The following is a 17,146-nucleotide window of genomic DNA, read 5'->3' on the forward strand; positions in this document are numbered from 1 at the left end:
TTTGCTGGGTTTTATAACCAAGTTTTGTTTCATAGTAGTTTTTAACTTAACTGCTGCCTTAACAATATTTCAATCAAGAGGCGGTTTATCATTAAAGGAAGCTATTCTTGTGATGCTCAAGATGGTCGCTCAGTAATTTCTACACTATGGTACTTATCATTCACCGTCTTCCTTATTCTGAAAACGAAATCAACTTGCAATTCCCACCCCAAGGCTAGAGTTTCCCACCTCTCTCACAAGGCTAGAGCTTGGGGTCACCCAATGAAACTGATTGGCACAACACATAATTGCCCTTTGGAAACCACTGCCACAAAGTGCCATAGTTTACTAGCCTGACTATACATTAACTCGGAGGGATTTCATTGGGACTAAGCTAAATGTATGCTCAGATGTATGCTGCAGCCCCGGAGAAGGAGCTAAGATGGGAAACCATCCAGCAGAAGCACTTGGGTTCATATTCTAAGATTTCTTCCGCCATCACTAAACGACAAAACAGGATAAAGAGCCTTACCATTGGGGCCTCTCCAATATGCACGTGAGCCTTTTGTTTAGCTTCACACAGTTGTCGCAAGTGTAAGATCACCAGCTCATTGTCTTCCTGGTCAGTAACGGGCTTCATTTTCTGTTAGGTGGGAAATAAGCAATATATTTTTGGAAATTTGATATCTGCAATTCTGGTTCAACTTGATTTTTATAGAACAATAGACAATTCATTCTTCTAGAAATAAAGTATCAAAATAAATTAATTTCATTACAGAATAATAATAATAATAATAATAATAATAATAATAATAATAATAATAATAATATTTATACCCCGCCCATCTGGCTGGGTTTTCCCAGTCATTCTGGGCAGCTTACAGCTGTTTAAAAATAGCCTTCGGAGTACATTTGTGAATGTACTTTTGATTCTTGGTGTCTCTGAGCTAACAACTTGATCCTGTAGTCCCGTTCCAGAGAATGAATGTCAACTGGTTTGGTTTATTACCTGCACACGCTCAAAGATGTCAGCTTGCTCATTGTCACTGAGAGAGGACAGATGTTTCTGAATCACAAGTTTAGCTCTTGGTGGATAAAGACCTTAAAAAACAACAGAGAGGCAGGCAGACATTGATGAGGTAAGTTATATTTATTTGACAAACCATCTCATCATACTTGTTGTAGAACATTAACACTGAATAATGTGAGGTATTAAGTCATGACAATGTCAAGAAAACCCAGATTTTATGCTAAAAACAAACGTTTCTGCTCCACAACTTTTACAAATTCAGTCTTATTGCATTCTTAATTTATGGAAAGGGAGAGGCGGGTCTCAAACAAGCAAGCGGGTAAATAGAACCACCATCAGTGATGTGATTATGTGGTTTTGGGCACTGGACTTAAAGATCTTATGGGGGCCCTCCTTTATAGATGCAAGAGAAGATGGCCTCTGCCATGTGCCAAGTGAGATCCATCTTCTCAGATGCACTGCCTTGCCTCAGAGGATTCGAGAGGGAGTTGATATGACACCAGGGACAATATTAGGATGGCAGCCAGAATTGCCTCCTTCATAAGAGCACCATGTGATTTCTGTTTGTGTGCCACATTTTAATAGAGATTTTGTTTGAGAAACTTTTTCTTGGCTGCTCCGAGAGCCTCTTGGAAGTGGGCTTTCCCCTTCACTGGTACCCAATATTTAACAAAATTTAATGAGCATACCACTAGGTCTGGCACCTTCTTTCACCTGGAATGCCTCTATCGACCGAAGCACAGTCTTCCAAGATATAGCAGTTCTTTTTTAAAATAAATAAATACCCACCTACCACATGTGATAGAAATCTTCTTTAAGCTGCTGGCGTAGCTAAATCAATGCAAAGTTGTTGTTGTTGTTTTGCGTGCATTTTTCTTGCTCAAGGGCAGAATCGTAACTCAGCAGTGGGGTTTCCCCCCTTCCTCTCTCTTAAGGCCAAGGAAGGACGTACCTCTTTCAAAACCCAGGCCTCCCGCGGGATTTCAGTTTGAGCGTTCAATCAGTCAGTCATTCTCGAGAGAGGTGATTATAGGTCCTACATACACCCTTCCAGAACCTGCCAACGCCCCCCCCCCCCCGCCGCCCCAGACAAAGCTCTTTCTTTTCTTGAAGAAAGCATCAGCTTAAGTCACAGGCTGCACTTGCGCAGACTTGGCACTCTTCTCTGCCCACCAGAGGGAGCTGACAACTAAATATGTGCTTCTGCTATAAACACATGCCAGCATAGAAGAAAGTAAGCTTTATTTTGGGCTGGGGGGAGGGAGGAGTAGCATGTGGGTAGCCTTGTCATGCTGTCAGTATAGTGACTAGCTTCCAAAGGCCTCCATTTTGAATAAGGTTTCCACATCACGTTCTTAAAATGTGCGAGTCATCCTTTTGATGGAAAATGTTGCCCAGGATGAGTTAGGGCTCATTTAGACTTCCTTTTGCTCTGCACTTTCCAGGCACAGGCTCCATGTTGTGCTTCCCCCGGGGAAACCCGTGTTTCGCCGCTGAATCAGAGTAAATGGCGATAGGGTTGCCCACTGGCTGCCATTTGCCCTGATTCGGTGGTATGTATGCTGGCACCCGCCTGTTCAGGAGACCATATATAAGTGCGCCTTTGGGGGTGGTCAAACCATTGGAGTTACAGCACTGTAGAGACTGATACGGGAGAGACAGGCGGGGCTGAGGAAGATGCCCAGTTTTGCTGTTATGGGTGCACCGGGGCGTTTTTTCTCTCAGTGTTAAAATGAGGGTTTTCCTGGGGAAAGCACCAAAACAAAAACAACAATACTAGAACCGTGCCTAGAAACACAGCACAAAAGGAAGTATGGATGAGCCTTTATAGGCATCAAACAAATATACAGGAAAATAGCACTGTTCAGGTGGAATGACCAGCCAGGGTAGAATACCAAATACAGTGGTGCCTCGCAAGACGAAAATAATTCGTTCCGCGAGTTTTTTCGTCTTGCGATTTTTTCGTCTTGCGAAGCACGGCCATTAGCGGCTTAGCGCTATTAGCGGCTATTAACAGCTTAGCGACTTAGAAAAAGGGGGGGGAAGGGAAAAAAAGTCGGAAAAACTTGCAAGACGTTTTCGTCTTGCGAAGCAAGCCCATAGGGAAATTCGTCTTGCGAAGCACCTCCAAAACGGAAAACCCTTTCGTCTAGTGGGTTTTTCGTCTTGCGAGGCATTCATCTTGCGGGGCACCACTGTACAGTTGTACCTTGGATCCCGAATGCCTTGCGAGTCCAACATTTTGGCTCCCAAATGCCGCAAACCCAGAAGTGAGTGTTCCGGTTTGCGAACGTTCCAATCAGAAGCCATGCCTTGGTTTCCAAACGTTTTGGAAGTTGAACGGACTTCCGGAACGGATTCCGTTTGACTTCTGAGGCACCACTGGGTGGTCTGTAGGGAACAAGCTGTTGTCTTCAGTAACTGTTTTGTGGGTTTTGCAAAACAACCTCTCTAGCCACCAATGGAAACACAATTACTGAACGGATTCGCTAGACCTTGGTCTGATTTTGCAGAGCTCTTCTTCTAGATAGGGTTCAAATAGTTCAAGGTATCCCCTCTTCCTTTCCTTTAAAAGGCAACAATCTGGCACATGCCCTATTTATGGCTGTGTCAGGAATCCTATAACCTTATAACAAGAAGGGGGCCTATAATAGGTGGGTGGGCCTTCTTGATACAGAACCAAATATCCACAAGAAAAGTTGTTGTTGTTGTTTGAATTTATAAACTGCCCTATACCCGGAAGTCTCAGGGTGGTTCACAGAATAAAATCAAGACATAAAACCACAAAATACATAATAAAAATAAAAACAACAACCCAATAGTGGCCCCCTCAAAAAAACACATTTTAAAAGAAAACAAAATTCCTTCCAGTAGCACCTTAAAGACCAACTAAGTCAGTTCTTGGTATGAGCTTTCGTGTGCATGCACACTTCTTCAGATACACTGAAACAGAAGTTTCCAGACCCTTCTATATAGTGAGAAGGTGGGGAGGGGTATTACTCAGAAGGGTGGTGGGAATGGGTGGTTGGCAGATAGCTGTGATGAGCCTGTTGACGACTCTTAACGACTGCAATAGGTCTTACAGGAAGAAGCAAGGGGTGAAAAGGTGAAAAATGGCTTTGTCATGTATAATGAGATAAGAATCCAAGGTCTTTGTTCAGGCCAGGTTTCTCCATGGTTTTAAGTTTGGTGATAAGTTGTAATTCAGCAGCTTCTCTTTCCAGTCTATTTCTGAAATTCCTTTGTAGTAAAACAGCTACTTTGAGATCTTGTATAGAATATCCTGGGAGATTGAAGTGTTCTCCTACTGGTTTCTCTGTCTTGTGATTCCTGATGTCCGATTTATGTCCGTTTATTCTTTGGCGTAAGGTCTGGCCTGTTTGTCCAATATAGAGAGCTGAAGGACACCACCCTTCTGAGTAATACCCCTCCCCACCTTCTCACTATATAGAAGGGTCTGGAAACTTCTGTTTCAATGTATCTGAAGAAGTGTGCATGCACACGAAAGCTCATACCAAGAACTGACTTAGTTGGTCTTTAAGGTGCTACTGGAAGGAATTTTGTTTTGTTTTGACTATGGCAGACCAACACGGCTACCTATCTGTAACTGGAACATTTTAAAAGGGCATTGGATGTAAATCAGATCATCCAAAGGCCTGGTTAAAAAGAAAGGTTTGTGCCTGGCGCCTTAAGGTGTGTAATGAAGGCGCCAGGTGAACTTCCCTGGCGAGAGCATTCCACAGATGGGGAGCCACTGCAGAGAAGGCCCCGTTCTTGTGTTGCCACTCTCTGGATGTCTCGCGGAGGAGGCACAGGAAGAAAGGCCTCAGAAGATGATCTCAGGGTCCGGGTAGTTAAGTTATATTCCCTCACAGTTATGGTATACGCAAGGCAATCTAACATAAGTTACAGCCTTAACCAGGCGTTTATGGACACTGGAAGACTTAGCATGGCACCCTAAGCAAACAAGCTTGACTTACTGCAAAACAAAGCCCCGTGGCACTTTTGTGTGCAAAGCACAATGCTCCAGATTCAGAAAGCAAGCAAGGGCTCACAACTACCTTCAATCCTTTCGCAGAGCTTGTGCAGCGAGTGCATGGGGCAGGCCTCGCAGAGCTTAATCTGAGTCTTGGCACTCTGGAGGGCTGCAGCTGTGCTGAACGCTTGTTTCAGAGTGAGCATTACTTCATCCACCTGAAAAGGGAGGATTAAAATCCAATGAATCCTATGTGTGCATTTTAATACCAGTTACATAAAAATACATACATACATATTTAAACCAGACACTAGATTTTCAATCTAGTTAGCAAACCACTGAGTTACCATTAGAAAAAAGCACAGCAAACTGAGGTGATGCTCCTTCAGAAATGAACGCGAGTTACACAATGGCTAAGAACCCTTTCATTTCACTACAGCGTCTGTGGAAGAATCTGCCAGTGTCCTGTGTCCTATTTTCATTTAAATGGGTTGTTAAAAATAGACTTTTGCAGGCTCTGTTTCACATTTGGGTTGCTTTTGTTGTTTTTTAAACAAGTGTCGTTTTTCTTGTTTGTTTGTTTTTTAACACAGCTGAATTGTTTGATAATAGGGATCGGAAACTTAACTTTTCCAATAAGCATAATGAAGTTATTAAATCCTACTCCTGGATAGAATTTAATTTAGAGAACTGGGCCTTTATGTAGTGGGACTAAAAGGAGCTGAAGACAAGCTACCAACTTATTAGTAACCAACTGAACAGCTCGCCAGCCTTTATCGTTTCCAGACGGCAGTCTGGGCCGTGCTCCCCCCCCCCCCGACACAATCGCAAATAGAGGCAAGCAAAATTCCCACACTCTCCCACGTTAGAGGGGGGCAAACTTTACATTCTCTGTCAGGAAAAGGGTCAGAGGTTACAAGCCTTCCCCTCAAGTGGTATAGAGATTCAAATCCATTTTCATGCCCCGCAAAGAAGCTTTTCAGTATCTCCTTTCCCTTCCTATATTTTATGTTGTGCCGTTTAAGAAAGCCAGACCTCGAGTCTGGAAAAATCTGGAACAAGATTCGCTTTTTACAGTAGCTTCTAGTTTGCTTTGAACTTCTTTTTTTGCATTTGGACACGGTTCCACAGCTTTCTTGTGAAGAATATTTGCCAGGCAAGGAAAGCGAGGCCCTCGTCTATGGATTGTTGCTTAGCAGAGTATTTGGTGGCTGTGCAATTTTCTCTTTCCAAAGATCACATCATCTTTATCATTTAGATCCTAACTGTTCGAAGCCTTAAATGGCACAAGAGCCTAGGCACAGATTTCTGTTTTGACTCTTCTGTCAAAACAGCTTTTAGTTACAATTGGAGCCATTCTCACCACCTGAAATTACAGAATAAAATTCTGTCCTGCCGATATAGAAGCTCCGAAGGCAGTTGTGCATGCATAAACTAGTGTATTAAGTTATTTGTGAGGAATGTAGGAGGTAATGTCAATCAGGCATCAGAACAAGCGATACCCTTTTTGCAACTATGGGTGTTGGTCGTGGGGGGAGGCAGCTATTATAATCTTTTAGGATTATAGTACTTTGGGTGGGTACTGTTGGGTTTTTCCTGGGATTTCCCCTGCTACTGCAGCATCATCATAGACTCTTGAATCCCAGGGTCTCTTTCCTCCTGGCCTTGTGATGATGCCGCTGCCCATATCTTGGTGAAGAGAAAAGGGAGATGTGCTGCGCTTCATTACCCTGCTCAAAATGGGTATGAAATATCGGCAGATGAAAGTGATGGACTATATGGAACTGGCGGAAATGACTGGCAGAATCCGAGACCAAGGTGAAGAGTTGGTGGAAGAAGATTGGGGAAAATTTAAAGTTTATTTACAGAAACATTGTAAAATTAAGGAATGTTAGAAGGCTGTTGGAATGAAGTAATGTGGTTTTAGCAGAAATGATATAAAGGATTAGGTAAAAATTGATTTTTTTAATTGGAGAAAGACGAGAATGTAAAATTTGCAGAAATATCTAATTGAACTAGAATACAAAAAAGGGAGGTGTGAGGAGGTCAAAGAAATAAGCAAAGGAAAGAAAGTTATGTAAAAGTTTGAGCTGTTGGTTTTTTTCCGTTTTTTTCGAACTGTTTGTATTTTTGTATTGTATTTTCTGTATATTTTTCCCCTTTTTTGTTTTTTCTAATTTTCTCTTTGTAATCTTTAAAATTTGAATCAATATTATTAAAAAAAAAAAGAAATATCTGCCGAATGTGCCCTGGCACATGAAATTACTGCCATAGGATGTGGGAAGGAAAACAAAGACTAGAAGCGTGTGCTGCTTCCCCCCCCCCCCCCACTGTCCAGAACTAAGAGTCACAAGGAGATCACGCTATGGATTTGGCCTGGGTCCAAAAAAAAAAAGGAACACAAATATCTTACCACATTTTTGAACTTTTATAGCTCTTGAGATACAAATCACTAGATGAACGGAAGAATACAGTAAACAGTAGTGACTTACCAGAGATTCACTTGCACACTGGAACACATAGCAAACATACTGATTGATCCCAGGTTCCGCAGATTCCCGACAAATAAAACCAAAGTGATCTATGTGTCTTATGCCCTGGAGAGAAATAAAACGAAAAGCTGAACATACAGTAAAAATTTAATTGATGCTCATCAACTACTCATCATTAAGACTCTAGCATTTTTTTAAAAAAATCAGGAGTAACTAAACCTACTTTTCCTGTATAGTGCTTCCCAATCATATAGATAGAAAAACCATGATCCTTTTGTGGTTTTAAAGAGAGCGTATAAATATATACAAACATTTCTGAATATGTGATGCTCCTTGCTCCAACACACATCTCCAAAAACGAAACAAAGCAAACAGATCACTATTTTTAATTACTACACTGAAGAGTCGGAATCATTTTTCTGACTTTTGTTTCTGCTTCCACTGCCTATTCCTCCTCTCAGTATACATTTACGACACTCCCCCAAAGCCCTGTGAATCAAGAAGGACCCCACAATGATTTGTGTCCTTTCTTTCTGAGGGGAGCATGAGAAGATCCGAAATAGTTAAGTCTCTACTTGGCATAGCTCCTGACTTCTAGGCCCCAGCATACAAAATGAAAATGGCGGCAGCCTCAGCCTGAGTTGAAACGGGTCACAAGCAGTGTTTATTTGTGTACACTGGTACGTGTATAAAATTTGTATGCTCATCTGGTACGCCGGCCGAGACTGCAACACGCTCTACCCGGGGCTGCCTTTGAAGGTGGCTTAGAAGCTACAACTAATCCAGAATGTGGCAGCTAGACTGGTGACTGGGGGCGGCCGCCGAGACCACATAACGCTGGTCTTGGTACACTGGCTCCCAGTATGTTTCTGAGCACAATTCAAAGTGTTGGTTGTTGTTTAGTCATTTAGTTGTTTCCGACTCTTCATCACCCCAGGGACCAGAGCACGCCAGGCACTCCTGTCTTCCACTTGCTCCCGTAGTTTGGACAGCTTCGAGAAAAAAACTGTCCAACCATCTCGTCCTCTGTCGTCCCCTTCTCCTTGTGCCCTCAATCTTTCCCAACATCAGGGTCTTTTCCAGGGAGTCTTCTCTTCTCATGAGGTGGCCAAAGTACTGGAGCCTCAGCTTCAGGATCTGTCCTTCCAGTGAGCACTAAGGGCTGATTTCCTTAAGAATGGATAAGTCTGATCTTCTTGCAGTCCATGGGACTCTCAAGAGTCTCTTCCAGCACCATAATTCAAAAGCATCATTCTTCAGCGATCAGCCTTCTTTATGGTCCAGTGTTGGTACTTTAAAGCTCTACAGCAGGCACCCCCAACTTGTGGCCCTCCAGATGTTTTGGCCTACAACTCCCATGATCCCTAGCTAACAGGACCAGGGGTCAGGGGTGATGGGAATTGTAGTCCAAAACATCTGGAGGGCCAAAGGTTGGGGATGCCTGCTCTAAACGGCCTTGGCCCTGCATACCTGAAGGATTGTCTCCACCCCCATCGTTCAGCCAGGACACTGAGGTCCAGCTCCAAGGGCCTTCTGGCCTTCCTCACTGCGAGAAGTGAGGTTACAGGAAACCAGGCAGAGGGCCTTTTTGGTAGTAGCGCCCACCCTGTGGAACGCCCTCCCATCAGATGTCAAGGAGATAAAGAACTACAGTGGTACCTCTGGTTAAGTACTTAATTCGTTCCGGAGGTCCGTTCTTAACCTGAAACTGTTCTTAACCTGAAGCACCACTTTAGCTAATGGGGCCTCCCGCTGCCGCCGCAACACGATTTCTGTTCTCATCCTGAAGCAAAGTTCTTAACCCGAGGTACTATTTCTGGGTTAGTGGAGTCTGTAACCTGAAGCATATGTAACTTGAAGCGTATTTAACCTGAGGTACCACTGTACATAACTTTTAGAAGACATGTGAAGGCAGCTCTGTTTCAGGAAGTTTTTAATATTTGATGTTTTACTATGTATTATACATGCTGTAAGCCGCCCAGAGTGCCTGGGCAAACCCAGCCAGATGGGCAGGGTATAAATAATAAAATAATGATGATTATGTTTGAAGTAGTTTTGTAGTAAAATGGAAAACATGAAAAAAAGTGATTTTAAGAAGCCAAGAACAGCACTGACCACACTAAACAGTTTAAAGGAGGAAGGTATTCATTCTGCAACCCTATGCATGCCTATCTGTGAGTTAAGTCCTACTGAACTCAGTGGGGGTTATGGCTGAGTAAACATGTAAAGGTTTTTGCCAGCAGTTTACAACCCTCCATGTGCTGCTGATCTATAGCTCTCCCCATACATTATCACCGGTCATGCTGACCAGAGCAGATGGGAGTTGTAGTCCAACACCATCTTGTGGATCCCCTTTGGTTATATCATAAAGTCCTTGCAGAAGAGAAGTGCAAGGACTTCAGACATCAACAGAAATGGAGCAGAAATTCATACTGAATCAAAAGCAAGCAGACGATTCTCTTTCCTTCACCAGCACTAAGGGAGTGAAAGTAACCACAGGGTTGCTCCTTACCACAACACAGTAAGTGAGAGAACTGTGTGTAAGGGGGAAAACCCTAAAACTTAAAACTGGTGTGACTGTCAGTTAGGTTCTCTCCTCTTAGGTCTTCCCTGGGAAGATTTTTCAACATCCCAAGAACAACAGGTGAGTTTCTTTTATTGTTCTCAGTACAGGGAAACTCTCACAGCTGCTTCTGACACGCCATACTAATATGTTTTGATATTTGTGATCCGCTTGTACAAGTTCAATGCATGCAACCTTCCTGCAAAAGTGTCAGTCACTAGAAAACAGCCGGTTGGAAGTGACGTTGCTATTTTAGTCCAAGAGAATGCATGCTTGAGAACTCTAAAACCGGTGATGAGAAAACTGAGATGATGACGTGATTAAGGTATTTGCCTGCAAGTCTTGTTGGAAAATAGTGGCTGCAATCGAGCAATGGAGAATTGCAAGCAGAAACAGCCTTCCATACACAAAGCCCACAGAAGCATGTATCTCACTATTTCTATTACAAAGCACATTCACTGGTCAGATCCATCTGTTTTGCACATGTAACAGGATTAGCTGTCATGACAAGACCCCATTTTGGGGGGCAGGGGAATGATCAAGAAATATCCCAGCGCGCTATTTCATCATTTGTCTCTCTGATACTTTTAATTTTTGATGTGAAGAACAGTTAAGATTTTCACCTGCAATTACCTTAATAAAGAGAAGGAACTGAAACTTCTCTTTCAATAAGTAGGCAAAGCGTCATGTCAAAAGTACCCACTGATCACTCAATTTTATTTTATTTTTAATTTCAAATTGTTGTTCTAAATGTTCTAAGAAAAATTTATTACCACAAGGAGGATTGGAAATGAGAAATCAGCAGCAAACAGCATGAAACTTAACAGATGTCTCTGTTGTTGATACTGCAGGATAATTCTCTGGCATTCCCTTAATTCTACAGTGAAAAGCAGGAACAACTAAGCAGATGTTAACAAATAGTTCCTCCCACCTCAGTCCTTCTGCTTACACTTAATTTTCCAAACCTGTTTTTATTCTGAAGATGCCCAGCTTGTTTTATCCAAACACGATTAAGCTAGCTTGGATACCCACCTGAGAACATGAGGAGATATCTTTAAAGTTCTTCTCAAACACAACCGATTTCGTATCTGGACTGATGAGGTTAATTTCAAATCGACCAACCTTGAAAAGAGAGGAAACAACAACAACATGTTAAGGCAATCAGAACATCATGGACAAATAGCTATCCTTGAGACTTGAGGCGCCAGAAATTTTTACTCGTGCCTGTTTATCAAAGGGAAGCGTATCAAAAACTGATGTTATGCCAACAGTAATGATTAAAGACAGGGTGACAGTTCTGCTAAGCCACCTGAAAGCAATCGGAATAGAGAAAGAGGAACAGGCATATAATATATTTGCTTTTGTTTTATTCAGGATTCCACTTTATCTATGGGATGAGTAGTCAGTCATGCAAGCTCCCACAGAAGACACAGGCTTGAAGTCTCAGTAACAAGCCTCTCAAATGTTCCAAAAAGTCAGGGCAACTGGAAATATTCAGAATAAAACTAGGTGACAGAAGATGAATAATGGGAATTACGAGGTACAGAAAAATAGTCAAGAGGAACCAGGAAGAGCATCAGCATGCAGTTTAAGAATAGACATTGATGAATTTGCTCTAAATGCTACAGTAATAACCTTGCCTGCAAATATTTTCAATTTAAGGGATCTTTAAGATCATCTTAACCAGTCATCCAGAAGCTAATCTCACATGTTTACAGATTTAACAAACACCAAAAGCAGAAAGTAAGTGTAAACAGGACAAGGAATTTTATCAGCAGTACTGTACATCAAATTGCTGGCTGTGTTATCAGCTGAACATATACAGTATCTTTTGCAGTATATAATTAGCTTTGGTATGCTTTTAAGGTGGTGGTCAACCAAACAAAAACATAATTTAGAGACACTGCTCCATTATTTAGAGCCATTGCTTCCTCAGTGCTACAAACTACAATCCTGGCCTCACAGGTTAAAACCTACCAACCATCACATATTCCTATCAAAATTTATATTTCATTTTGTGAAGTTTTCTCCTCTCGCTCCATTTGCTGAACATATTATTACTTTTTTTTTACCATTTATAACCTGCATACTGGGCCAGGAGAAAGTATACAGCATATGTTACAGACAACTCTCCGATTTCCAGCAGCCTTTAGCAATGCTAGCCCCAGACCTAGGCTAGATCTACACTGACCTGTAAAAATGCTTTAAAAAAGTTAAATAACTCTCAATGCAATTTTCCATTGGCAGTGGATCACTGCTCTATAGCGCCCTCTGATGTCACAGGTTTATAACGCATTTTTAACGTTTTAACTGACCACTGTAGATGAATCCTTAGTAAAAAGGTAACAAAAGGGAGAGGGGAGAGGCCTGAGAGTAAAATGAAGGAGCAAGTAATTTGTAAGGAAAGATGAAAAAATATCTAGGGGAGGAACAGAAACAGTAAAGGAAGGGCTGAAATGGCTTTGAGCAGCATGGATCAGCGTGGATGACTACAGTCTCCGCTCTCTCTCTCTCATGCATGCGAATGCCCAACTCTGTCCTGGGTCTCCTCAGGTATAAAAACCCAAGTTCCCAACAATCTAACGAGTGAGAATCAATGGGGTATTCATTGTAAGCATATGAACCAGGGGTCGGCAACCTAAGGCCCATGGGACACAAGCGTCCCATGGGGGGTCATTTAACCGGTCCATGGATCCCCGCTGCCAGCTCGTTCGGCGCTAAACCGGTGCGGAGCAAAGCAGGGACCACCTTCTGCGATGCTGGCTGGCTTCCCATTGGTTGCAGGAAGCTCCTGTAGCCAATGGGAAGCTGCGTATGCCTCCTCTGCGCTGGAAGGAGCGCCAGAAATAGCGTTTGTGCATGTGTGCGCGCACACACACACTCTGGCCCACTGCAGGACTGTTGCTATCAAAGGGTTAAAAGGTAGCAGAAACGCTCTAATCACTGAGCAGCTGGAGGTCATTAGGCTTCCAGGAACATGAGTTTGTATAAATAGTCTCCCGTGTGTTTGTTCCTCCCTTCTCCCCTTTTTGGGTGTGTTTGCTGAGATGTGTGGTTCTTCGCCAGGGTTGTTGTTTTTTCTTTTTGTAAATAAACCTTATCTTTGAGTTACCAACCGCATGCTCCAAGACTCCTCTTTGAAAAGATACTGCCTCTCCTGCCCTTCTTCAACTGCTGTGCGAAATACTCTGCTGTAGTGGGACTTGTGACGATGGAAGCGCACTGGGCATTTACATTAAACTAATTAAAGTTTAATGGGACAGGTTATGGATGTTTGTACGTCAAGAAGGAGCTAAGGAGTGCAGTTCAGAGTGATTTATGCAAGGACTGGAGCGAAGTCAGAAGCGGTTGCCGACAACGAAAGCTTTCAAAGCAGCTTGAGTCCTGCAATGTGCCTAGAAAAGTTTTAAACAGGCACTGAGCAGTTTGTACTCGCTGGAAGACGCCTTATTCCTCAAGGAGCCACCTCAGCAGCTGGGAGACGGTCTACAGGTGTGTGAGTATCGTTCCTAAGCCCCAGGGAGGATGGCAGAGTCCCAGGAAAGTTTTTCTGTCCCGTTTACGCGACTCAATGGGAAAAATTGGCAAGATTGGAAGGCTAGAGTGAGGGTTTGGTTGCAAGCAAAAGAGTTGTGGAGTTGTACTGAAGCACCGCCTTTACAGGCAGCTGCAGACGCGTCTGCAGAAGACAAAGCAACAGCAGCAGCTTCACAGAAACGCGACAGGAAAGCCCAAGGTCTACTAGTTTTGGCAGTGGGACCAGAACAAATGCCTTATGTTTCTGAGTTAAAGAACACGCATGAGGTCTGGACGGTTCTGCAGCGGCTAAATTCCAGAAACACTGCGGGGGCCAAGATCCATGCTACAAGATATTTGTTTGATTTACGTCTCCAACCGGGAGCGTGTGTGAAAGAACATATTGCCAAAATGGTGTCTGCCTTTAATCAACTAAGACAGCTGGGCATTCCTTTCTCTATGGAGCAGCAGTCATACATATTGTTGTCTTCTCTTGATAAAAGCTATGAGACTCTAGCTCTAACTTTGGAAGCTATGCCTTCAACTGAATTAACCCTTGAATACATTTCATCTTGGCTTGCAGATGAACAGGATAAAAGGCAAAGAGAAAGAGGTTTGTCTTTAAAGGGGAGTTATGCTGTGCCTAAGAGTGTTGATGCTGAGTTTGAGCACACAGTAAATGCTTTTGCAGCTAGACACTGTTTTCGCTGTGGTTCCCCTTCCCATCTAATTAGGAATTGCACACGTGAACCTGGTCAAGACAGCACCAAGGCCATTACCCCTAGTTACCAGACAAGGAGTTCCAGGGGGCGTCGAAGAAGAGGAGGAGGTCATGGCTACTCCCACAGCACACAGCACATGGCTTCAGTAATGGCGTTGATGCAAGGGCGTGGCCAAGGCAGCAATCTACGCTGGTTGATCGACAGTGGTGCATCTCACCACCTGGTGGCGCCATCTAGTGTCCGTTTGCAGAACTGCAGACATTTGCAAACCCTTAAAGTTGTGACAATGGCAGATTCAACTAAACGTTCCTTAGAGACCGTAGGCACAGTGTTCTTGAAATGTTTGCAAACAGAAATTGATGCCTACGTGCTAAAGGGATTGAAGGGGTGTATTTTGTCTGTGTCAGAACTTGATAGAAATGGGTTTAAAACTGTGTTTGAAAATGGGGTTTGCACTATTTCAAAGAATAACGTATCTCTTTTGCAAGTGGAATGCAGAGATGGGTTATATTATTTTGAGACAAGTCCAGATGAAGTTGAACAGGTTCATGCTGGTTGTGTGAACACGCCTACCCATAATTCTTGTGTCCATTTATGGCACCGCCGTCTGGGACATATTAATTTTCAGTATGTTAAAAGGCAACCTGAATTATCAGAAGGGTGCAAAATGAACAAATGTACTAAGTATTTGGATTGTACTGCATGCAAAAGGGCGAAGGTTCATAGATGCAGCTATCCCAGTTCAGATAGGAAATCTGACAAAGTATTCCAACTTGTGCATATGGACCTATGTGGCCCAATGCCTGTTGCTAGCATGGGAGGTTCGAGGTATGCACTGTGTCTCTCGGATGACAAAACAAAGGTTACATGGTTTTTTCCTCTCAAAACAAAAGCAGATACTGCAGAAACAGTTAAAAATTGGGTTCATGCAGTAGAACTTGAATTCGGTACTAGAGTACTTGCTTTTCAGACAGACAGAGAGTCAGAATTTACCGGGTCTGTGTTGCAGAATTTCTTTAAGAAAAAGGGAATTAAGCATCGTCTGTCTACACCTTATTCCCCCCAAGAAGGAGGCGTGGCCGAACGTAAAAACAGGGTTCTGCAAGAGTTGGCAAACTCTATGTTGTTTGATGCTAAACTCCCTCAAAGTTACTGGGCGGAAGCCTGGCAGGCGGCTACTCATATTCTGAACCGAGTATATAATTCTGTAATTGGCACTACCCCTTATTTTGCTTTATATGGGAAGAAGCCCAAAATTAATTACTTTCGGGTGTTTGGATGTCCAGCCTATGTACTTATCCCAAAAGCGTTAAGGAAAAAGGGAGGTCCAAGAGCTAGGAAACTCATCTTTTGTGGGTACGAACCACACGCCAAATCTTGGAGGTTCGTGAACCCAAATGGAGCAATCTGGATGGACTCACTTACATGCTAACCCTGACATTTTGAGAGATGATTTAGGCATTCATGCTGAGAATGAAAGGCCAGAGAGTAGTGAGCCAGAAGAGGATGGTGCACATGGTTCAGATGCAGATTCTGACCAGGCACAAGGTTCTTCTCCTAGGGTAGAAAAGCCAGAATCTAGGAGTGTTCCAACATCGCCAGTCAGTAGGCCTAGCAGACAGCAAAAGCGAAGCAGGTCGCCTGCAACACCAAGCCCAAGGGAGGTATCTAAACGGAGGTCTTTATCCCTAGGGGCGCGTCCAGGTATAAAGTCTGAGACAGATTCTGACAGCCAACGGTCAGAGGGGGCACAAGAGGAACAATTGCGCAGGTCAAATCGTGCCACAAAGGGCAAGCCGCCAGAGCGGTTTAAGGTGACAAGTGTATACGTAAATATGGCACAGTGTGAGCCAGATAGCTATATGGATGTACAACAGCTTCCAAGCTCAGAAGCCGTAAAGTGGCAGGAAGCAATGAAAAGGAGATGGCTTAAATGAAGTCTCTCGGTGTGTTTACAAGTACAGAGCTTCCGAAAGGGCAACAAGCTGTAGGTTGTCGATGGGTATATCGTTTAAAGCCCACAACTACTGAGGAGTTGCAATATAAAGCCCGACTAGTTGCAAAAGGGTTTTCGCAACACAAAGGTGTTCACTATTCTCAAATCTATGCCCCTACTTCAAGATCAGAGTCACTAAGAATGCTTTTAGCCTCTTCAGCTAAGAAGGGAAATAAGCTGTTTCATTTTGATGTCAATGTGGCTTATTTAAACGCAGACTTACAGGAGGAAGTCTATATGACACCACCACCGGGTTTTGAAGGAGACAAGCCAAACCAGGTCTGGCGCCTACACAAATCCATTTATGGGTTGAAACAGTCCGCCCGTAATTGGAATTCCTGCTTAAACGATGCTCTAGAGAGCATGGGGTTCAGAAAGAGCACAGCAGATGCGTGTCTTTATCTAAAAGGCTCGGGATGTGAACAAGAAGCAGTCTTGATATTCGTTGACGATTTATTATACAGTGGAAAGGATGATAAACTTGCACAACAATTTGCCACAAAGCTTGGAGAAAGGTTTCAGATAAAATCACTAGGCAATGTATCTGTTTATCTAGGAGTTAAAATTCAGCAAGATGAAAATGGGAACTATTGGCTCAGCCAAGAAGCTAAGATCCAGCAGTTGCTGGAAAGGTTTAAAATGGACAACTGTGCTGGTGTTAAAACCCCAATGGAGTTAAGTTACACAAAGGATGCTCAAGCCGAGCAACAGGCAGAGTTCAGTAATCCTGGGGTTTACCAGTCAGCGATAGGCAGTCTACTCCACATTGCACAGTGGACTCGGCCCGATATAACATATGCTGTCAACATGCTGTGTAGACAAGCTGAAAAACCATCAATGCATGCTTGGCAAGGAGTAAAAAGAGTTTTAAG

The 17,146-nt window shown here is 43.2% G+C and overlaps 1 protein-coding gene across 4 annotated transcripts in view; it reads right to left on the minus strand.

The window, feature by feature from the left end:
- The window catches only part of TBC1D4 (TBC1 domain family member 4), a gene marked incomplete at its 5' end in the record, with an annotated part of 100,869 nt that overhangs the window by 36,981 nt on the left and 46,742 nt on the right, over positions 1 to 17,146 (minus strand). For all 4 annotated transcript variants that reach the window (XM_083737772.1, XM_083737773.1, XM_083737774.1 and 1 more), the window contains 5 exons: positions 512 to 622; positions 989 to 1,080; positions 5,071 to 5,203; positions 7,478 to 7,582; positions 11,073 to 11,162. In XM_083737772.1, the coding sequence (XP_083593898.1) occupies positions 512 to 622; positions 989 to 1,080; positions 5,071 to 5,203; positions 7,478 to 7,582; positions 11,073 to 11,162 (531 nt within the window). The remainder of the gene's footprint in view (positions 1 to 511; positions 623 to 988; positions 1,081 to 5,070; positions 5,204 to 7,477; positions 7,583 to 11,072; positions 11,163 to 17,146) is intronic.

This window comes from Podarcis gaigeae, assembly GCF_964106915.1.
Source record: "Podarcis gaigeae genome assembly, chromosome: 4".
Classification (NCBI taxonomy): domain Eukaryota; kingdom Metazoa; phylum Chordata; class Lepidosauria; order Squamata; family Lacertidae; genus Podarcis; species Podarcis gaigeae.